Source organism: Pempheris klunzingeri, chromosome 1, assembly GCF_042242105.1.
Source record: "Pempheris klunzingeri isolate RE-2024b chromosome 1, fPemKlu1.hap1, whole genome shotgun sequence".
NCBI lineage: Eukaryota > Metazoa > Chordata > Actinopteri > Acropomatiformes > Pempheridae > Pempheris > Pempheris klunzingeri.
The window spans coordinates 16,039,903-16,063,670 of NC_092012.1; the positions used below are offsets into that span (position 1 = coordinate 16,039,903).

A 23,768-nucleotide genomic window follows, 5' to 3' on the forward strand; every position below is an offset into this window, starting at 1 on the left:
GAACATATCCACCCATCATCCCAACTCCAACAGAATTACATTTATGTTAGTTGATTCTTTGCACTAGATGGCACTATTGGTTAATTACTGGAGCCTTTGGCCTGCACTGGTTGTAGATTTAGGCATGCAGACTACTGGAAAACTGAATTATTCCAACTATCCTCATTAAGTCATGAAAGAGACAACAAAAGGTTAAAGTTTATGATGATCAGAATAATAATTTTCCTGAACTGCTTAAGCACAATCCTTGAATGACCATTATATTCTCAGAACATGGAAACACTCATCAGCATCTGCAGTTCATTTAATAGGAAACCCCTATGAACATCTCACTACTTTCACATAGAATTTAAATAACTGAGTATGCACTAATGATCAAAATGGTTTGATGTTTTAATCTGGGACAAATTCATCCTCATGTTCATTGAAGAACAGTTCAGACATTTCCCATAAAGTTTAAATCATAAATGTTTCATACATTTGAGTGATTTAGTATGACAAAAAATGACAAGGAACTGATAAAAGGCATCTTTTTGTCCATACAATCACTATATTCAGTGTCAAGTCAATTCTCACGTAAAGCAACAATGCACGTCAATTTAACTTTAAAAGTACAAGGTGAGCTAAGTTCTCAAACACACTGTACTTGCACAAGCTAGTAGTCAGCAACTAGAAGACCATTAGATGATGTGGAAGAGGAGAAGTGGCTGGTATCTGTACTGGGGCTTAGTGAGGTTAATGGGTGTGCTGGTAGAGGACAGGTAATGGGCTGAATATGGTGTTTGGTGGACAGATGTTGAACAGAATTACTCCACCATGAACAGATATAGTTCATGGAGTTGAATTGGACGAGGACCACAGACTAACCTGAAACATTATTAGGATTGCCTCAGTGCATTGTAACACACACTGATTGTGCACGTTTATTCATGTCCACACTACTGCTGACCTAATAATTTCAATAGGGGAGTGTCACACATATACCAGTTTTAAGACCCATCTTAAACAATGACTGAAGGCACATCAGATTTGTGAACACTCTTAACCAGACATGCTGCACAATGTACATGGTACATTGGTACATATGGTAAACACCCTGCTGTGATCCCAGATGTAAGTCAGTGTTCTGGCCAGTTTTCATAATGTGCTGCCTTACCATGTCCACTGGGTGGTGACAAGACACCAAAGCTCTATGAATTCTACCTAATTAATCTATTATTCATCCATTATAACAGATGGATGATATTCAATACAAGGTAGTCATCAGTATGTTGTAGTGAGTAATTGACTTTTCATGGTCATCACAACTTAAATATGACCACACACACACACACACACACACACACACACACACACACACACACACACACACACTATGCCTCCCCTGCCTACAGAGGCAGCCTGTTAGACAGGTTACACCCACCCAGAGAGTCGCCTAACCGCCCAACATCATTTCAAGGCGAGCCTCAGTCTGGCTGCAGACTGGCTGTGAGAGGTGGACAGCAGTGCCACCCATGCGCTTCAAAAGAGACTTCCTAAAGGCCTTGCATTTACATTTGTCTGAGGAGGCAGTGGGACTGAATTACTGTACAGAGGGAATTTATTAAAAGATCATCTAAAGTCGGATAGAAGATAAACACTGTTATGAATCAAAGGACGGGATCTGGATATATATACTAATGATACTAAGAATCAGTGATTCCCTGTCAGTGAATTAAGTATAAATGATTATTCCACATGCAGTATGTGGGCTAAAAGGGAAAATAACAAAATAATATTGTTCTTTCAATAACTTGTGTCAACTTTGCTATTTGACAGAAGCTAAAATGTCACACTCAGAACATACAGTTTGATTTTAAAGCTAAAGAAGGCAAATGTGCAACAAGTTTAGATAAATGTTGGTAGGTGATTAGTGTTGCTATGCACACTCTGGAGAGAAAGGCAAGTCAAAAGCAAAAGTAAAAGCAAAAACTGTTTTAGGATCTAGTTTTTAATGATAAAATGTAACCTACATTAATGTACTTTGAACTGACAGTGCGTTAACAGAGGGCTCAACTTCAGGAGGGGACTGCTGCTGCTGCTGCTGACACATTTTTGTCCTCTTTGAGTCTGTTGTTGGACGCCCCAAAGCTGCGCATGCCCAGTTGTTTCACTCCCTGCACCTAATGAATATTTAAGCATATTCCCGGTTTAGCGCCCTGTGATTGGACCCTCTGGCTCGGTTTCCTGTGTTATGTCTTCGAGCCGATTTTTGAGGGCACTGCTCCGTCCGTGAGTCTCCATCCAGCCCGCTGTTTGCGCACCGCTCCGCTGCTGTCAGTGTCGGACCCTGATCTGTCTGCACGATGGTCGGAGGACACCGCTGAGGAGCCGCATCCATGCTGTGGGGACTCTAATCCGGAATATCTTCTGCAAACTTGGATTTTGTGCTCTGGCTTCAGGTTTAACAAGTAGCCCAGAGTTTTTTGTTGGTTTTTTTTTTTAGAGGCAGTGTGAACTTCACTGAGGGTCGCACAGACACTGGATCACTGGGAGCACGACAGAGAGTGAGACTGCGGCTGTTGTGTTGAAGGCAGAGGATGGTGAGTGATACTCACACACACACACACACACACACACACACACACATATTATTATGACACGATCTACTTAATACAGCCAATATAAAACACATATTCAACACAGTGGAGCTGTTGCTGCCTTATATTTACTTATTTGTATCGCCTTTATGGCCCAGTAGCTGTAAACACACACACACAAATATATATTTAAATATATATGGAATATATATGGTCAAAATATTCCATGTGATTACCTGAGACCCCAAAACTAAACAACGTGTGTTTTAAATAGAGTCACTTCTGTTGTGGCTACTTCTACACACCTTTTTTCATTTACCAAATCTAAAATTATACCCCAGTTTCTACAGATTGCTTTATTATTGCTTTGTAATTGGATATGAGAAATGCTATCTTCTTAATGATCTTTCTAGGTGTGTCTTTTATGTTTTTTTTATGTATTTTTTTTTGACATTATTATGCCAATAGTTGTCATTAATCACACAATCAGTAAAGGTCACCCCAGTGTGACTCTGACCCCGACTCCCTCTCCCTCTCAGTCTTCATCCTGGCAGTCCCTCTGACAGTCATAGACTTTTTATGGGCTGGAGTGAAATTAATGAGAAAACACAGACCTAGAATGGTTGAATTTGACTCGAGTGAGGGTTTGAGTGAAACCCAGAGAGATGTAATGTCACGTAAAAGCATTAATCATATGCATGAGGTTCGGCCCCTTGTTGAAAACCGGTTAGTCCTGGAGGAAGAGTAGCCAGGCAGCATGTGTCAGGTGGAGTGTGTGCACTGTATGTGCTCACCTTGTTTTTGCTAGTGTGTGTGTGTGCATTGCATGGAGACAGGTTTTCCTGGTTACTGAACGCCGTGAGCTAAGATATGGAGGACATTGTGTGGCCTTGTCCTTGTGTTTTGGCAACATGTTTTCAAGCCACAGTCCTCTGAGCCAGAATTCCCACTTTGGCTGTTCAACATAATTATAGAGCTGTGACGCAGCTTTTTTGCCTGTTGTCTTGTTTTCCTCAAGGACTCAGTATAAGTTTATTTGGGATTACATTTACCTTCAGGGACATAAAGAAAACCCCTTTAAATTAGCAAAATAAGCAAACATCCTCCAAGGGTTGAGCCTCTTGAACAATCCCAGGATGTTTTATGCATTATGGCATCTTCAAACCACTTGCTTTGTTCACATAAGCACAAACAATGTCTATTCAAAACCAGCAGGACTGAAACAACATTCCTGTTGTAATTCTGCTTTTGTGGAGCTGTTATCTGTTCCACACTCTGTTAAAGTTGGAATTTTTACTGCAGTATTTTTGCGTACTTGCTGCACATGGTTGCCTTTATTTTAAAGTTTATGAACAGGAGCCTTTTTCTTCTTGTGAGAAAACTTGACACCAGAAAATATGCCCCAGCGTGTTATGAATATAATGGTGTTAATACTTCAAACACATTCACACATTCACACTCAGACTGGTTAAAATAACTGAAAAGCTGTTGTAGGTTTTGTCTTTACGGTCTTTGTTGGGAAGGGGCAAGAGTATCAGCTCATGTAGAGAATACAAGAGAGAGAAAACAGTTTGTCATCCTAACAGTCTGGAGTAGCAGACACCAGCATCGCTCACTGGTTCCCTCTTTGCCAGATGCTGAATAGCAAGTCGGTATGACAGCAGATGGTTTGCATTAGTTTCTCCTACAGGGAGGTGCATACTGAGTAACCCCCTCTCCCTTCATTTCAAAAGCTGGCGCTCCATTTTCAAACCGATCACTGCTGTAGAGATTTGCTCAGGAATTCAAGCCCTCTCTCTGAAAACAGGACGGACACCCATTCTGTAGACCTGGGGAACTCGTTAGGCTTGTCGCTGTGGCTCAGCACACTCACACACTCCTCTTGATCAGTTCCATACGTCTTTGTTACAAAGTTGCAACCATGTTTTTGCTAGTTTGCTGTTTGTGATGACGGACCTCATGAGTGTTGACTTATTCCACTGTTGCACTTGTTGTAAATCATCCTGGATGATAGAAGCATAATAAGTTGCACATTGTAAATTCAAGTTGTCAACCACCATCAACTGTGTAAGCTTTGCGAGTCCGTAGATGGAGTCAAATGTGGTTATACTTCTTTCTGCAACTGTTATTTCATTTTGGAATTTTTAGTGGAAATGCGCCATTTCAATCCATTTTGTTATTCAGTCTTCAAATGTATTGCAAGCAGATGTGGAAGGCTACTATTTTTCCTGCACACCCAACAACAAAAACCTTTATATGTTTTATGTATAAATGGACACCTCATTCGCAATAAGTCACTCCGTCACTTACATCATTTTTTTTAATTGGTCGAAATATGTTGTTTTTTCTTCACGCTGAGGCGTGGAGCCATGCACCAGCCTTTTGCTGTGGAATATTTCATAGTTATATGATTTAAAAAAATATGTATTCAAGAGCTATATTTTCCTGCACGGTTCCTCTGTATACATGATGCATGATGATTCTTGTCGGTGTAATTCCTTCTTTGTTCATCGTTGTGCAGTAGCTGCTAGCTCTGCCAAATTCAACATTAGGGACATAAGACAAGGTGGGGATCTTATTCAAAATGAGTCAAACATAAAGGGCCTGTGTTTTTCCACACATGATGTGTTAGCATTGTTTCCACATAAACCTATGGCTTGGTGGGTGTTGTCACTTTTGGTGTCACAAAAGCATATTTCTACATTCATGTCTCATCAGAGAGTTGTCCAGTAGTGACATCAAGGCCTCTGGTATTCTTGTAATTGCGAAGCATGATATTATGAATCCTGGAAGTGGTGGTGAGGTGACACACAGTGGTTTTCTCTCCTTGTGACTCTTTTTATTGTGTCCCCTCAGCAGTATGTGCTACCCCTCCTGTGGCCAAGAGTACTGTGTAACTGCACAGTTTGGCTCCATATGTACACCTCAGCCTTGTTTTCTAAATGACCGGGGAAGCCTTAACTCTACTCGTCAACTTACTCTGCTGCCGTTGTGGTCCTACAGTCTCAGCCACATTGCTTTCATTACAAATGAAAGGAGAGGATGCAGTTACTTCAGCTGACCAAGGGTCAAAGTTCATTCACAAAGCAACTAGACAGAGCGCCGAGCATTTTGCATGCATTTTGTCAGACATTAACTGGACTGTTTCCTGTCTGGCCAATAATTACACAGCTGAAGTATTTTATGGGGATATCATCGGGTGTGAATTTAATCACACATCAGCTGAAGTGTGTCGACAGTATTCACGTTTTTGGCCACGCCTGCTGCGTGGCTCTGTGGACGGCAGTGCCGGTTGATTGGTCCAGACAGAAATATCCCAGTGTCATTATATTGACATTTGTGGTTTTGAGTGAAGTGTCCCAACAACTATTGGATGGATTGCCATGAATTTTGCTACACAACAACATTAGCATGCTTACACACTAAACCAAGATGGTCACTATGATAAACATTATAATTGTTTAAAATCTACATTAGTATTGCCATTGTGATGCTGACTGTAGCATTTAATCGATGCACCACTGTGCCCTCTGGCATGACTGTAGACTCGTTAACATAGGTAGGGCTTTAATTCTGTCTGCATGTCAGTGTTTCCACAACATGTTTACATTTAAATGGAAATTAGTGGTCTCATTATGCTCAGCTGCATCTTTTAACTGTTCTGGGTTTATATATTCTCATGGTTTGGTTTTCTCTATGCTTTCTCGTGGTTCTCTCATGCCCATCACACCAGTTCAAGTGAAATCTGCATTCCAGCAGGTAGAATTGTTTTATCGGAGTTGATGGATGATCTTTGGCATCTTAATGTCAGTGCAACATTTTAAGAAGCTGTAGTTAAAGCGTTAAACTAAGTTGTCTTGCTCAGCTGTTATTAGATCATTCCCTAACTAACTTAATTAACTTAATTCCTTGCTCCTCTTCTCTCTTTAAACGAGTAACAAGGTAATAAAGGATAAATTAAGTTTGTTATAAATGCTCTTATCTGCGGCAATATAACACATCCTGCAAGTACTGCACAATGTAACATCCCTAAGTGCTTGTTTAGTTTATTTTCCTTGTTCTTAGATCCTGAACTAAGCAGTATCCTGTCATAGCCGTCCATTTGCATGTATGACTTCCCTCATCATGGCTAGGGAACAAGGCCCAGCTCTTACACCTGTGCTATGGTTATCTGCTCTGATAGCTTCCCATCGTCACATGCCAGCCAGTGTTCGGCCTCTTACGCTGTCCAGTGGAAACCTCATTTGTCTTTATGTCAGCTGCAAGAGGTTTGGCCTGTAGATGTCTATTGTTTAACCTTACTTCCTTACAGAGACACTGTACAGGCACAGGGAATTATAATGTCTACCAGCGCATTAAGAAAGGAGTGGGACTTCTATATTGAGTTCAAATTAATATCTTACAGCGATATCTGAAAAATACCAAGTTGTACCTGTATATTTTTGGCACAGACCATGTGGGAAAAACTCATAGAATGGTAGACAGTGATTAGTGGGAAACAAAAACTGAGTCAAAGCTTTTAAGAGGCTTGTCAGCTGATGTGTTCCTCTAGAAAGCCATGAACTAAGTGGAAACAAAATTAAAATTAGCTGGTATGAATTAGTTGTCTTTTTTGGCACATGTCCCATGGCAGGGCTGAGTCAGTGCATTTCTGACTGTGGAATCATGCAGCGGCTGGAGTGTCAGAATAGGATCCTCTTGAACTCGAGGTTATTTCCATCCATAAACAGTATTTTTGCAGTAAACTATACATGCTCATTATGACAGCTGAATTTAATACTATAACAATTGAAATTAGCATCAATAGAGAGGGCATTACAAAATGATAAACTGACTTCCAGTCCGTTTTGATTCCTGCTGTTGTTGTGCTGTCCATGTGACCCTTTTCCCTAGATTGTCATACTGCAGTATTCAGTAGCAAAGTGCAGTCATTGTACTGTAGTGTTCTCATGTAGTCACTTTTATTCCCCATGTCGATTCCCCTTTTTATGAATATGATGATCAGCAACAGGCCAAAACAAACATTGACTTGGACATTGGGTTTGTCTGCTTCTGACGTATTTTTTACATTATTGACAGACGTGGTTATTTGCGGCAGCTAGGGTCACAATAAAATGATTCAAACTAGATAAATTTCTTAATCTCAACTTCATCATTCCAACTGGGCATCTATAAATCTTGTCCTTATCGTGACATTCAACTTCTTTCTTGTATTCTGACTGAAATGTGCTCCCTGTGGTCGAAATCTGAAAACCATCCATCACAAAGAGACCGTGACATAATCACAGGAAGTTCTTTCCAAATAGTTTTTCTTATTTATTATCTGTGAACAGTGGATGTGGATTTATTCCTGCAAATTGTTTGATACAGCAGTAAACAATTGTTGATTTATGTGACATTGAACTTTCACATGCTGTTTACTTAATAAAATGTCACAATGAGAAATCATCTCTCTAATAACGATTACTGTGTTAGCAGTGTGATTGGAGTCTAGTTTCTCAGAAAGCTCAGAAAGCTTGTTATTGTTAATAAAACACCGGTGAATCACTGATATGAAGCCAAGGAAGCAAATCAAAGTAGCAGAAGTGTCTTGCCCTCTTTTAAGATAGTCAGCATGAGCACATCTGTAAGCACACCACTCTGATCTATGTGTATTTTTGTGTAACACTTTTAGCACTGCTCTTTAATTAGGGGAGTTACAGTATGCATCATCAGCCATGCTGACTGGGGCTCTGCTCACCGCATACTGGGAAGCTGCTCAATGATTTTCTGTGCTGTCAGTGCAAGAATTAAACGGCTGAGTCATTATTTTAGCTGCATTATTACCGTGTTCACTTTGGTGGGGTTGATAAGTCAACATCATTAACCTCCCATTCATCATACGCATGCACCACACCCAATGAACCTGCAGTAAAAAAAAAACACAGATGCACTTCAGTACACTTGTAACAGTTCCAAATATGCAATATATGTCATTGTCTTATCATTACTCTGTTTTATATCTTGTTGCTTTTGAACCAAATAAAACATTCTCTGGAGAACAAGTGTTTTCTGAAACCACATAGTGTTGGAGAAATGCATCCTTGCTCTAAGGTTAAAGAACTGGGCTGACCTCGTCTCACCTTGAGTGACCTTTCTCACAGTAACGTGAGGGACCTTTGACCAATGCTATGTGCACAACACACAAACAGTTTTGGCACACAGCGGAAGAATTCCTATAATTTGGTGTGTTTTTCAGAGATAGACCTTGTTTTTCCTGGAGGTGAGCTTCTGCTCTGAAACAGCTGGAAGCTCTCCTAGAGACCTTTTGGAGACTTTGAATGACTTTAGTGATTTGCTTCTCTCCAGGCAGTTGTTTGATAAAGTGAGCTGCTATTGTAACATATTAGTGCTGATACTAGGCGACCTTTCTGCCTTTGTTACGCCATGAGAGCATTATTATATAGACCTCAGCTCTCAAATTTGATAAGTCCACAATCCTTCTTTTACCTTCTAAGAAGTGATGGATGCTTTAAGAATCCACGAGGAATTGCTGGAAACACTGAAAGACTCACCAGGTTTGGTGGTATTTTATTAAACCACCTAGTCCTTCATTGTTTAACAAGATTCACTTTGTCAGGCTTTGAAAAACTCTGCAATTTGTGTCTAACACGTAGTCGCCTGTATGCAGTTGCCACTAGGGAAGACGCTGGTTTGGATTTCACTGATTGAAACTTAAAACTGCAGCCCTGTTTGTGGCGCAAGGCACGGCTATGAATGAGTTTCCACTGCAGATGGTTTGTTTACATTCAACCACTACTGAGGCTGCTTTAAAGAGAAAAAGCAGCACTTTGTGACATGTCTCCTGTCTAGGATTTCAGCTGAATTCCACCCTAAACCACATTGTCTTTGATATTGTGTTTTATTAGCAGGCTTGTTGCTGTTGTCATCCATTTAAGAGACCAATTCAATTTGAGATGTTTGAAACCAGCAGCTCTCAAGTTTCCATGGTTGTTCTATGTTTGGATGAAGAAAAGTGCTGCCACTGTAAAGCTGAAACTTTGTGCAGTTCAGTGTGAAATGTGTTAAAAGTCGTCCAGTATCTGTTTACACTTGATCATTATGTCCTCTTTCTCTGGGAGGGACGGTGCTCAGCCCTGCCCTACAGGCGCACCATTATAACATCATTACAACCAGTCAGTGCTCATGTTACCAGATTCTAGCAGAATGATATATTTCTTGTCATTCTTCCCTTGTGTGTGACCTCAAGCAGTTCAGATCCATAACAGCGTGAGAAATGTTGGCATGGAGACAGAGAACGAGGCTTGTTGTCCTGCAGTATTTATACCGCTGTCCCAGCTACATTTTATAAGGTGCAAGGATGCCAAAAGCATTTTTGGTTTCTGCTTTCCACTGTCCTCCACTGTATGTGCAGGTGAAAATGTTTATATTCAATATTACTTACATTTCTCGTTCTTTTAACATTGTTGTTTTCTTGTTTTATTTAAGGTCAAAGGCTCAGTTTCTATCTCTAGAAAATAGTATAGCTGGGCTAACATGCCTTAGCTGAACTTCCCTTAGAGGGGATTCATGTGAGTATTTGAAATAGGTGGAATATCCCTTTAAATTATATTTTAAAACTGAGAAAAAAAGGCTGGTTGCGTCACCTTTTGACCACACCCCACTCAGTGATGTCACAGCACGTGCTGGCCTTGGACAGATGTGCCTGAATCTGGGGTTATCAATTATTTCCCAAAACAATTAAATATTGATTGAGATTTTTCTGGGGACATTTTTCATTCTGTACTACAAAGTAGAGTTTTATTTGTGGGGCTGCAGGCTGTATATTTCTCTCTATAATCAGGACAGACCTTACAGACATTTCTCCTGTTGGCAGCCGAAGTAACAGGTTGCCTTTCACCTTCTTCTTCCTTTGTATGGCGTCAACATGACAAAATGTGGATTTGCTTTTAAAAACAGCTTTTATTTGCCCTCATTTGTGTTTAACTTTTCGAGCCCCTGTGTCGAGCACTTGCAGTGTTGTTTTCTCCAAACTTCAAAGCTTCAAATATACAAATGCACTAGCAATGTCAAATGTTGAGCGATGCGGCCAAAATGGAAGTAGATACACGTAAAATTACACCTCATAACTATATGTTATTTTTTCCCATCTTTTATCTTCATAATTTATCAACAAATCAGAGGGAGTTGTGCAGCAACAGTTTTCTGCTCTGTGTAATTCAGCATGGATTTACTCTTTAATCAAGTCCAAATCCTCATCTGGAGTTTTCAGCATCTCTTTAGGTGCTTGTGTGTGTGTGTGTGTTGTGTTCAGGGCACAGTGTGGCCTTAATGAGCATCTCTCATGAGTTCAGACCGGATCAGACTTGTCTCTGCACACACACTCTGCTCCTTCTACGGAGGATCTGCTCTGTCTCTCATCATGGTCTAGCTTCACCTTCCCCCTCGGAAAGACCAACTATCTCACTCAGCAGCTTTATCTGCATGTGTACGGATTACACGCAGTGAGTGATCTTGGACAAAGTGCAAACGCAAGCAACGGGGACCAGGTGGAAATGCTGTTTAGGGAGTAATACCTCCTAAAGCTGTGTTTAGTTTAGATCAAACCAGATACGTTTTGGATTTCAACAAGGAGTAGGGGGAAAATCAGGGAAAATCAACCCACACATTACTGGCACGAGTGTATTGGATTTACTTCCTGACTTCTTCTGGCACAGTTCAGGAGTGGACAGCCTTACAGCCCATTTAGTATTTTGAAATAGTGTCCAGTTGTAGTACTAAAAGAGTGACTCATGACATAGACATCCCATGTTTACAGTCTGATCAGTGTTCTGTTTTTCTATATGTTTCAGACAGTTTACTGCAAATTATACAGTTTTTTTAACCACATATCATTTGCTGTAGCTTATTTTAGTATAGCTGTGAACTTGGTTGTGTGCTGATGACAACAAAGACTTGAGCAGGGACTTTTTTGAAAAGAAGTCCTCGTTGGTGCATTCAAGGAAGCTCAGTAATTAGAGAGTCAACTTCAGAAAGTGTTGCATTCACAGGGTGTCCAAGTTTTAGGATTGTTGGAAAAGTGAAATCAGGGATACAAACAGTAAGTGAACAAAAACATCATTAAAAGGACAATGTGAATTTGGTTGTCTGCCGTTAAAAACCTCATTCTCAGGTTGGAAGTTTTACTAGAAAAGCTTAAACCTATGAGTGAGGAAACAGCTACAGTACATTACTGTGTGACAATTATGTAGCTTTGTCAGACAAAATAAAACAGACTGGGTGCTTAATATGACGGACTGTCCATCACAAGCAAGTTTTCACACATTTTCACACTGTGCTGAAATGAACTGCTGGCAGTGGCCTGTCTTCATGGTAGGAAATCAATAAAAAGATGGTTGGAAGATGGTTGTAAAGAATACATGATTTGCAGTCAGTGGGCTGGAACATGCAAAACCACTGGTATGGTGCTTGAAGCCTGAGTGCTCTGCCTGCTTTGCTGCACCAACAGCACATTTACTGTGATTAAAGTTGCTAAGCCAAACGTATCCTTCCTCTAATCGAATTCATTTCAATCCTCTGAGTAAAGGAAGAGATGTTTTTTAAACATTTACGTAAGAGTTCTTGTGTGTGAGTTGAGTTGAGTTTAAGCCCAATCTTCTTTTTTGTGTCTTTTGTCTACATTTGGACGACAGACTAGGCCGTTGATGATAGAAGTGTTTTACACTTGGCAAACCTCAAAATTACGAAATCCATGTAGAAATTGGAGATTAATAAAATTCCTCAAGCTTAAGGTTACCAAAACAAACCAAAAAACAAAAGAAATTTCATAGCACTGAGCGTCTCTTTGGAAACTCTTTGGACCCATCCACTAAGACTGAAATTATCCCTAAATGGTGCTTTAATTTGTGACACATGTTTACCAAATTAGATTACTTGGGTCCTTGGCTCTTTCACCAGCAGTCTTTTCATAACAAAGTCATGATAATAATTAGGAAATAGCCATCACATCTGAATCACTCCTGTTGGCCAGGTATTCAGTGCCCCACATCCACGGCCATCATCTTTTCTTTGACTACCATCTTTAAGTCTTTTCAATCAAAAAAGTAAAAAAAAGAAAATCAAAAATGTAGAGATGAAGTTTGAGATTTAAGGATCTCAAACTTGGGTTGGATGAATAAATGACAACATTAACATATTGTTAAACCAGCAGTAATGTATCAGAAGTAGATGGCCTGTATGAGGTGGTCTGATTTTTAAGTTTGTGGGGAGGAGTTTTTTTCACAGTCAACTTGCAAAGCTTTCATTTTTGAAAATTGTCTTCACTATAGAAGCATTTTTGGAAAAATACATTATAAGGCAGTGCTGACTTTAGAAATCAGGTCAAGTAAGCTGGTACATGGTGGCACCACTAATCTAACACATGAGGGCTTATCAGACATGGCGTCTCTCCTAAAGCAGTCCATTCCAGACAGGAGTTAAAGTCACATCCACTGAAATGCTTTGGGTATTTTCCTGTTGCTGTATTTAGATCTATTAGTCATTGTAGCACTAAGAAGGTTGTGTTCTTTAGTTAGATATAGCTTCAGTGGGTCCAACTAACATGAGAACCAGGAGAAACTGTTTGTGACACAAACGAGCCCTCCGTTGTTTAGATTTCTGCCCTGCGTTCGATTTAGTTGTGTGATTTCTTCATACTTGTGGCATGGAGAGATTAACGACTTAAGTTGCCTCTGATTTTAGAAGACAGGAATTTGTTCTCATGGCTTTTTGCATCAGTGGGCAGAGCAGAACCGTAGTCTTGAACACATGGTGGACTGTGTGTCCAATCTGTGTGGAAAAGGAGAACGGCACAGACGGGAGAAATGAGGGGAAAAGTGCCGCTTATGATACTGAATCAAACCCAGCCATTTCCTGTACCTCGAGCCAGAGCTGCTCAGCACTCTCCATATAAGGTCATGGTATTTGCATGAAGGGAAACCCTGGGCTTATGGATCAGAACTGGTGTTGAAATTCCTTTGTATTAACTTCTGGGAAAAGGTCTGCTTCCATAGTTTGGCTTTGGGTGATATGATTGTCCTTGATTCTCACAGGGAAAGCAAATCAAGTCAAAACTGTCTCCTCTAATTGCTTTTTGACTTCCATTAATAAAGTAACTGTTGTTACAATATCTGTCAATAGATTATATACTTAGATCAAACTGCCTCTAAACACAGTATAATAGTGAGGTCAGATGCTTGGTTGTGTAATGAGTCTGTGTGTCTCCGCAGGAAGTCTGTGGTTCCATGGTGATAGTGTTGTTATAGCCACCATAGACTCAAGTTGTGCCAGACGTCCCCAGTGTGTGTGTTTGTATGTGTGCGTGTACAATATGACACCTCCAACACAGAGCTTATGGAGTAATAATGAAACCGGGAAAATACAATGAAATTTTTAGAAAATGTCAGCCACACAGTCTGGTTCTGTAACTGTTGACACATACTCTTCACCTACTGGGCACTCCTTTGTGGTTCAGCCTTCACTTCTTTGTGACAGACGCCTCTCTGCTTCCGTTAGGTAACAATGGGCTGCTATTATTGTGGCAATCTGGCAATTTAACATTAGATCATTTCATCTTTTGTAACTTTGTGTGTGTTGTTGGGTGTTGATATACAACATCTGCGTACCTCAGTAACATTACAGTGTGACTGTTAGTAGATATATATATAATAAATTACATAGAAGTTAGTGAGCAGCCAGTGATTTGGGTATAAAACATGTAGGAAAATGGTTGTGTTTAAATTATTTGCCACATTCATTGAAGTAAATTTTGTTATGATGGCTAAACATGCTGCTGCTGTTCATATGAAGCATTACTGTGTTGTTAGTTCTTCACGATGTCTGAATTTAGACATAGTTTCTGGTTTAGAGTCTTAGTGTGGTAAATGACCCTCCACCCCAACACCCTTACTACAATCACTTGGGTATACCGGCCCTCAACCCCTGGCTGCTGTGGTGCAGCAGAGGAGCGTGGTTGTTTCAGGCTCCTCCCAGACGTCTTTGTGTGTGTGTGTTTGTGTGCAGCCCTGCTTCCCTGCGCAGCTATGCTTCCATAGGCCACTGCCATAAGTAAGAATATTTTCTTAGTCCCCTCGCCTCATTAAACGAGGCCCAAGTCAAAACAGATGAAACAATCCTCAGAATATTTGACGATAACCTCCTACGTCTCCAGTTTATTACCTCTCCCTTCTGCACACTTTCATTCCAGACATAGCAGAGAGAGGTTAAATATAGCATGTTCAATTGTTTTCTCTTTGTGGTTGGGCCAGCACTCTCCCTTAACGTCTGCTTTCAGAGAAAAGGTTCTCATCGGTCAAAGGACTACTTTCAGTAAGTAGGTGGCGTCAAAAGTATAACAAGCAACTGCCTAAATATAAAGAGCATTTGAATTTATGAGTGATATAAAGGACAGTGGATACAGGGACATTATTGAGGCCTAGTCAGCCCCTCAGAGGACAAAGTAAATTCAAATAAACACAAATCTATTCTGAAGAATTAGCTTCAGCTTGTTGGTACTCTGGATATGTTCCTGCTTATCCAGAGTAGCTTATGAGCTTTTCTTGCATGGTAGTGCCCTAAAAACACAGGAAAGGCAGCTCCTGCTGGCTTCTAGAAGCTTCTCAGTGTCCTGTTTTCTCTTCTCAGTGTTGCCTGAATGTTGCCTGTCTTATTATTCACTTTATATTATATGTAATGTACTTAATTTCCTTAATGTTGTTGCTCTGGGTCTCCATTGTCATTACACTATTTTGTAAAGATTGTTGGGCTCAGACATTTTTTTATTTTTTACCAAACTGGTTACATAAGTAAAATTGACTTAACTTGAAGGCAGACTTTTTGGTGTGAAGCTTTGTGTTTTCCACCCCGATCCACGAAACTCTACAGTAAGAGTTCAAGCACGTTTCTGTGTGTTTTCCCTGTTTCCCTCTACACAACAAGAACTTGCTTCTTAAACTCAAACGTGTAGGTTTCCCCCTCACCTTTCACTCATTGTCAGGAGGTGCTTTTGTCCCTGGCTGTGACATCACCGTGTCATTGTTGCAAAGGAAGGAAGGAAGCCAGCATCTCCCTCTGCCGCACCTACAAGGCAGTAAAACATGTTAATGGGTGTGATCTGGAGAATTAATCGGGCTAATTTGCTGCTTCCCTCCCGAGGGAAAATACCCACTGAATTAGGCTGAAAAGCTGTTAACATTCCTCGCCATCTCCCATGCTATGACTGAGTCTGTAAAGTGGTTTTAATTTTGCTGCTGTAAAGAATTAAGTCACCCTGGAGGATATTAAGGCCTTGCTGGCCCTCCTACTTGGTCAAGTAATTTAGTGTTAATTACCAAATGCAAAATGACTTTCCACTGGTTTATTTTGTTCTGTGGTGTTTCTTTGCGGTCCTTAAAAAGCTCTTATTGTTTCATCTACTTGATATCTGTGAGGACAATTTGCTGTATATTGCCTTTTTACACACAGTTTTTGCTGCTTGTAGAGTGATCATGTATGTTAGTCAGTGAAAGTTCAGACTTACGTGTATACAACATATTATATATTATATATTGCTGTATAATATCATAGGCTATGAAGTTGAAATTAGCAAGACCCCGCCATCTCTGCAAGTCAAAACATGAAGTAGGCATCCAGAGTACAGCTTTTTTAAGTTCATTCTTGATGTTGGAAACAACAGTTGAGAAAACAACTGCTGTAGAGCTTTCGATCATATCACATGATCTTCATCAGCAAATGGACTGAGCCCAGTTCTCATGGAATTGTAGACTTCACTTTAAGGTCTTCTCATACATCTTTGCTTAAAAGCACAAGTTAATTATTGACCTTGGAAACAGCGGCTGAGAAAACAATTTCACCACAAGGTCCATTTAGTAGCTGGGTTGTAGTGCTGTAGTAGTTTTGAGTCGTAGCTGCAGCTACTTTATGCATCTTGTTGTGAGATTGTTTAATCCACTTTTGTTAAGTGTTGAACTTTGAGCCTCAGCAATTAAAGTAAGGTAGGAAAAAAATTTAGCCCACATTTCCATGAGAACTTGATCTGCTAATGAAGGTCCTGTGATTTGGTTGAAAGCTCAAGTACAGCCAGTATATGGACCACGAGTGTTATTGTTCCCAACAGAATACAGTTTGTAATATTTGTTTTCACATAAAACATCTGTTGTTGGCTTCCTCATAAATAATATACAAAAACTGCTTTTATATAAGTTGTTGTTGTTAAATGCTAACATCAAAATGCTAACATGCTCACAATGCAAATCTTAAAATGCTGGTGCTAAGAATGCAGACTGACAGACTGACATTGCCAAATAACCATGCCTCTAGGGTGTCTAGAAATAAAGATAAATAAAATGTTTTTAAAAGAATCTATTATCTACACTTCTGCTGCATATAAAGTACAATGTCTTGCTGCTGAAGTATGACTGATGAATGATGTTTCTTTTTTTCTGCCTTGATGGTATTGTTTAGATGGCCACTCTGCTCCTTCCTCTCCCCAAACTTCCTCACTAAAGAGGGAGGAAGTCAAGAGTTAACTTGTGTGTTGACTAATGTTCTGGATGCTCTCTGTGGCTTTGAGTGGTTCTCCATCCAGGAGAAAGAGACTCACTCCTCGCAGCACATTGTGATCCTCATCCACAGTAGCCAGACAACACTGACTCATAGCGCATGATGAATGACCTCAGTTCTCCGGAGACCCACTCAGCTAAAACAAAAACCGGAATGTAGGGAGAAACCAGATTGTTAGGATGTGGATAAAAGTTGGGTCAGAGCATCTTTAACACTTGGACAAATAACACAAAGCACTTCTGGGAATCTGACCTTGCACTGTTTCAAAGTAAACACAGCTCACCAGGCTGTTGGGATCAGAAAATGTGCTCACTTAGACTTTTTTGTTGCTGTGATAATAACCACGTTCCTCTTGGCCTTCATTTGTCTGATTATCTCAGCAGTGTGATAAAACCACAGCACCTCAGCGTCTGAGTGGGCTTAAAAGCCACAATTCATTCATGTAGCAGTGCGTCTGTGTAACCTCGATGTCAGACTCTCGATTAGTCCACGCCATCTCATTGTGTCTTTTTGAGTGAACTAACAATTGTGCATTGTATGTGTTTTGTTGCAGGGGAGCCGGGGCCACTACCGGTACCACTGGCAGAGCCACAATGTTAAACACAGCGGAGTGGATGACATGGTGCTGCTCAGCAAGATCAATGAGGACGCCATTGTGGATAACCTCAAGAAGAGATACATGGATGACTACATCTTTGTATCCTTTGCTGACAATCACAGTTTACACCCCGGCGAGAAATAGCTGAGCCCTGTCTCATCCTTGCTTTTCCCAGAACAGCTGAATGGTCACTCACAGCGCCACTGTAAGCAATGAGTAATAGATCAGTGTTGGGAGGTAACGCTGCCGTGTGCAGGGGGCAAAGGGCCCCTCTGTACACACCTCCACCCACACCTCAAACTCCTGCTCCTTCACCAGAGTCAGATCTACTCCAGTTTCTATCTCACTGTGGTGCAAAAAGGGAACAAAAAGGTGTGAAAAATAGCGAATTGCATAATGGAGAAATCTACAGAACAACGCTGCCATTTTTCTTTTGAGCAGCCGTAATTTTTGATTGCGGCGGGGGTTTAAAATGGTGTGCTGAGAGCTATCATTTTCATACAGTACGTCGCGCAAATGTCAGGTTTAGGTTTCTAAAATGCAGCTGTGGCCACACACACATAAGCTGTTCATGACGTGAAATGAGATGAAGAATGAATGAATAACCCCCTTTGAGAAGCGATGCTGAGCGTTCTCAAAGCAGCTCATTACATAAACTTCATCCGCGCTCCGGCAGTACTCAGGACTATGAACTTCAGTAACTGCTGGCAGTTTTGGGTTCGACATCTCTGAGTCAGGCCTTTGATTTGGGTCAATAAATAGCCGTAACTGAGGTCTCCTTGCCAAGGCTGTGGGTCACTGTAGGCCACCCACAATAGCAGCTTTATTTGCCTTGAGCAGCGTTTTGGCTTCAGGGCATAAAACCTCACAGTGTTACATGGCCGGGCTATTCTCTGTCATTTGTAAGCACTGGATGCTTATTTAGCCTCAGGCCTGATCACCAAATACTCCACTGCTGCACTGTTTTGCACTCTCCTGACGTCATTGCAGCCTTAGATTAAGTATTTTCTTTCCTTTACAGTTTTTTAATCTCCTTGTAAAAATGGAGCATAAATGTCTTGAAACTCTGTTGCCATTAAAGGAGGAATGTGTTATCATTTCTCCACAGTTCCATTACAAGGTGATTTTAATGCGATGTTATTTGGTTTTTGCTGATTTGTTTGTCATCACTGTATGCTCTTTAATATATAACCTCATCAGACATACATTGGTCCTGTGCTCATCTCCGTCAACCCTTTCAAGCAGATGCCATACTTTGGGGAAAAAGAAGTTGAGATGTATCAGGGCGCAGTAAGTTGGATCCTGTGTGACCTTTGAAGACATTTTAAGTGGCCTCTGTTGTATGAAAGGTTCAAACTGGAGAACTCACTCACGTACTGTATAAGCACTGAAGTTCCCAGGGGTTTAAGATGGCAACAGTCTGAGGGACAAAGGCTTTGAAATGAATTAGGCTAGTTGCAGTGCGAACTTTCCAATGGGCTGGCACAGATGTTGCTGTCAGAAACTTGACTCAACCATTGAGAAGGCTTGGCAGTACCTTCACAGAACAGCCTGTTCAAGTCTGCCTCCTCTCTTGGCTGCCCTGCTGAGAGGGGGCTTGTCTGTTTAAGTCAGGAACACATTGAAAGACTTTTAAAACCCTAAATGACTGTGAAAACACAGAGCATCACACATGCCAGATTTAACTATTTGGTTGTATATAAGTGCACTGAGTTCAGAATTGCTCAGTGTTATCAGCTCAAACTAGAGGATGAAGTTTAGATTTTTTGCCACTGACTTGTTTGCTAAGTTGGATGGCTACAGATTTGCCCGTGGTCTTAATTTGTGCAGATCTTTGAAATGAGTATTAATGGCAAAAGTGTGGCTAATGTACAAATTATTCTATATTTTTTATTGTCAGCAAATCCAATGAAAAGACCAAAACCAAACCAACCATGTGTGAATCCACCTCTCCATAGTTTTGGATTCTGTCTGTCTCTATGAAAAGCCTCAATAAGTCCTAAAACAGCTGTTCTGTAGTTTTTGGCAAACGTCATTCAAACAGGAGGAAATAGTGCATTCGTTGAGGACCATTTTCAGCAGGGGATTAATACACATTTGTGTTGGTGTTAGTGAGTATTTACAACAGTGGTGGTCTGTGATGCAAAGAAATAAGCTCTATTTGACTTTGCCGACACAGACAATATTTGGCCATAAAGCAGGATTCATTTCTTTGTGGCTTTGGCCTTTTCATGAGATTTGACAATAATAAAAATACAGACCTTAAAACATTTATTGCTGAATATGTTCCTGGCTTTAGTTTTGGATTAACAGCCTCTACAGTTAAAAAAAAAAAACCTTTTGACCTTTGATTCTAACTAAATGATTTTGTCAACTCCCAGGCTCAGTATGAGAACCCTCCTCATATCTACGCCCTGGCAGATAACATGTACAGGAACATGATGATTGACAGGGAGAACCAATGTGTTATCATCAGGTAAGAATCACATGTCACTCTCTGCCTTCTTTACGCATCATGAACTAATGGCATGTGACTACCAAAATATGTAATAAGTTTGTAATCATGCGAAAGAGACAGCATTGTATTAAATCATCCATTTAATGCGACAGCTCTTCATCGTCTTTTTGCTTCACTGCTTATGTCAGTGTGTCAGATCTTTAAATGTCCCGGATGGAAGAGAGTGGGGCAAAGGCTGGAGATAGTAATCGGTACAATGTGATCTGTGAAGTGTTGCTGAACTGTAGCTGAGCATCTGCAGCTCATGATAATGTCTGGGAGGGGAACGGGGGAGCAGAACAGGTTCCACCACATCATTTGGTATAGCTGACTGACTAAGAGTGACTTGTTTCTTTTATGTTTTTCCATCATTTCATTTTCAGCTTCAGTGAAATGCAAATTATGGAAAAAATGTACTATTAATAAACAGTTAGCAACTGGATGTGGCCTCAGTTTAGGACGTGAGATGGAAAAAAACAGCTGTTATTACGGATATTTTTGAACAGCTTCATGGTTTAAAAAGAAAAAAAACATGAGAGGAAGAACACCTGCACGATCTTTGGCTCAGAATCACTCTCTCTCAGATTTGGGGAGTTTTTAGGTACCTTCACAGCCTGTTTGAGTTTGGTGGTGAATGTGTTTGAGCTACAAAGCTGCAGAGAGAAAAGTGTGGTGTCATGATTGGGGCTTTATCCTATGGGCCAGTCACCTGAGCAGCACGGTTACTATAGTGCTTACCTCATGATGAATGACCCCTGCTTCAGCACTTTCGCCTGTTGTTTGGACAGCCAGCAGTTGTTAGTTTAGTTTCCCACATAAAGGCACTGAGGTGGATTTTGTGATCGACTAAATCAGCAAACAAAAGCATGGAAGTGGTTTTATGATGAACCAGGTCTCAGCAAACAAAGGCTGCTGTGAACTGCTGTCCAGGCAGTGTGGTCAGCATCTGCCAGTGTTCGCGCTTTTCCACATTTACAAAGAAAATGTGTGAATTAATCATAAGGGGATTTCAGGATGAAGTCGTAGAGCTGTTTTGACTTTTCTTGTTGGGAAACTGTGACTTTTTCCTATTCATTTTTCTACTTACTATTTGGTTACTACAGCACGTACGGGAGCAGGTTGGTGTTACTGGTTTGGCACTCCCTGTAAAACTATCACTTGAAATCAGAGCTGTGACATGTTCAAAAGCCTCAAACAAAACATGTGTCACTGGAGAACCAATTTATTCACACCTGACCTTTGCACAGGTCACACACACACAAACACTAAGGTTATCGAAGGTTTCATAAAGAGACATGAATTTCTGTTCCTCGACGCAGACTTAAATATCAGGTCAAGTCAAGTCAAGTCAACATGTCGCCTGAGCAACAGCTCTTTAAACCCAATTCTACAAAAAAGCAGTTTAACTCGGTGTTGGCTGGCTTATTACTAGGATTCTTTTCTTTTCTATGATTGTCCATGAGTTGGATGTGGATGACCTTTTTGGTTCTTCAACTCTCTTCGATCCCATCCTAGTTAATGCTGCAACTGGTTTTGGTTTTGCCCATGTAGTGTTTGCACATGATGTCAAACACCAGTGTTTTCCTCCATCCTCTCCAAGGAAGCGAGGGCAGCAAATGAATTATTTTAGACTAAATGGATGATTTGTTGTGTTGCTTTGAAATGGCCCGCTCAACAGTTCAGACACCGTATTGTGCCAACAGACATCTTACTCCTGCTGGTTTGACGTGCAGCAGATCAGACAATAATCAAAGGAAGGACTACCAAACCTGTGTCACTATACTATAATACATTTTAAGCATGTAGGCAAAGGACATCAGAAACATCAGAAATAAAAATACAGAATGTATTAGGGATTCTATCATTGTGTGTGAACTCTTTTGGTTGATTTGTCTGTATACTGTACATGCAGCTTCAGTTGGTTTTAAGGGAATGCAGTGCGCCTTAACCACCGAAACTAGAAGCCATTGTTGACTGTGCATCCCTCTCATAGCTGATGTCAGTAATGATTCAGTAAAAGTTAATACTTAAACCTCCGTGCCTCTGCATTGCACTGTTTAACTCATGTCCTTGTTTGGTTAATAAATCTCTGCGGAAGTTAACAATGCCTTCAGCATTTCAGCGCCACAACAGTGAGACTCGCCCATGTGGGGGCTCAAAATGGGACTGAAACTCTCGTTGCAGCTTGTGTTGAAAATAGCTCTTCAGAGAATAACTTCCATGGGGAAAAACAAAGCTTTAAGATGGCGCTCTGGAGGTTTTTGGTGACTTGAAAAGTAAACCGGCAACTCAGCATGTCAGTATCTTGTTGTTACTTGAGCAGAAGTGTGCAGTGAGGTAGCCCAGACAATGCTTAAGGATTTGGATGAAGCGAGGAGGTATATAGGGGGAGGGTTACAACTATATAGAGACTGCTGTGTAATAGAGTGGCTCCCATGACTTCCTCTGGCAGCCTTTAACAGTCTGCAGCTGTGTTTCTCACAGAGGCATTACCAACCTGACTCTACTTTAAGGCACAGAAAGAAAAAACAGACTCCACTGTCATCCACTGCCAAACCACATATGTCAAAATAAGTATGACACTGGCAACGCGAAAGGCAAGGAGGAAAATAGACAAGTGTAGGGTGAGGGAAAAGAGATGAGGGAAAAATCTGTGAATGTGACAAAACAGAATTAATGTCCTTACTGAGAGACTGAAAGCAATGGCGCCATGAACATGCACATCCAGTCGCTCAAAGCACATAACTCATAACTCATGTCCTCCACACTGAATGGTTTAGATACCAAACAGCCACCCAGGTCTGCACGAATCCCTTTACATGTCGTATGAGCATATGCTCAGGTGTCACATGCCATTAGTCACCAAATGAGGTGGATTTGAATTGGGCTCAGAGGCTCAGATTGCATGTATGAGGAAACGCATGTTTAAATTTCTGAAATTTGATTTTCAGCGGAGAGAGCGGAGCAGGGAAGACTGTGGCAGCCAAATATATCATGGGCTACATCTCTAGAGTGTCAGGGGGCGGACCCAAAGTACAGGTGAGAGGAGCTGCTTTTCTTTCAGGACACTATGTAACAGATGCATGAGACGTTTGAGATTTTTGAGATGCTGAGCTGCATAGATTGAAAGATAGCCAAGCAATAAGTCATTAAAGATACATTATTATGGTCTTTTGTGATGAATCTTCTGGTCTGCTTTCATAAGAAAAAGTTAATGCAGAATAAAATCTCATTGAAATGAAGCATGAAGAAGCCACAGGGATACTAGCTGATAGTGACTTGCTCCAAGACTTAAATTCAATATAAAATGTTGGGAAAAGGAAACATTTCAGAGTCAGTAATCTTCTTCAAGTTGAAGAGGGTTTGAGTGATCATGTAACATTTACAACAACGTCTTCGATTGCATTTCGCCCAACTAACCCGTAGAATTACAAATTGTGCAAATGAGACGACAGACTTGTATGAAATCAAAAAACCTGTGGCTACTTCATTCCTG

General features: G+C 40.7%; 1 protein-coding gene across 1 annotated transcript in view; it reads left to right on the forward strand.

The window, feature by feature from the left end:
- The first annotated feature begins 2,538 nt into the window (after nt 1-2,538).
- Nucleotides 2,539-23,768, forward strand: part of myo1ea (myosin IEa) — a 47,120-nt gene continuing 25,890 nt past the window's right edge. The window contains exons 1-5 of the mRNA XM_070828529.1: nt 2,539-2,582; nt 17,731-17,874; nt 18,976-19,065; nt 20,157-20,251; nt 23,224-23,311. Coding sequence (XP_070684630.1) covers nt 2,580-2,582; nt 17,731-17,874; nt 18,976-19,065; nt 20,157-20,251; nt 23,224-23,311 — 420 coding nt within the window. The 5' untranslated portion in view covers nt 2,539-2,579. The remainder of the gene's footprint in view (nt 2,583-17,730; nt 17,875-18,975; nt 19,066-20,156; nt 20,252-23,223; nt 23,312-23,768) is intronic.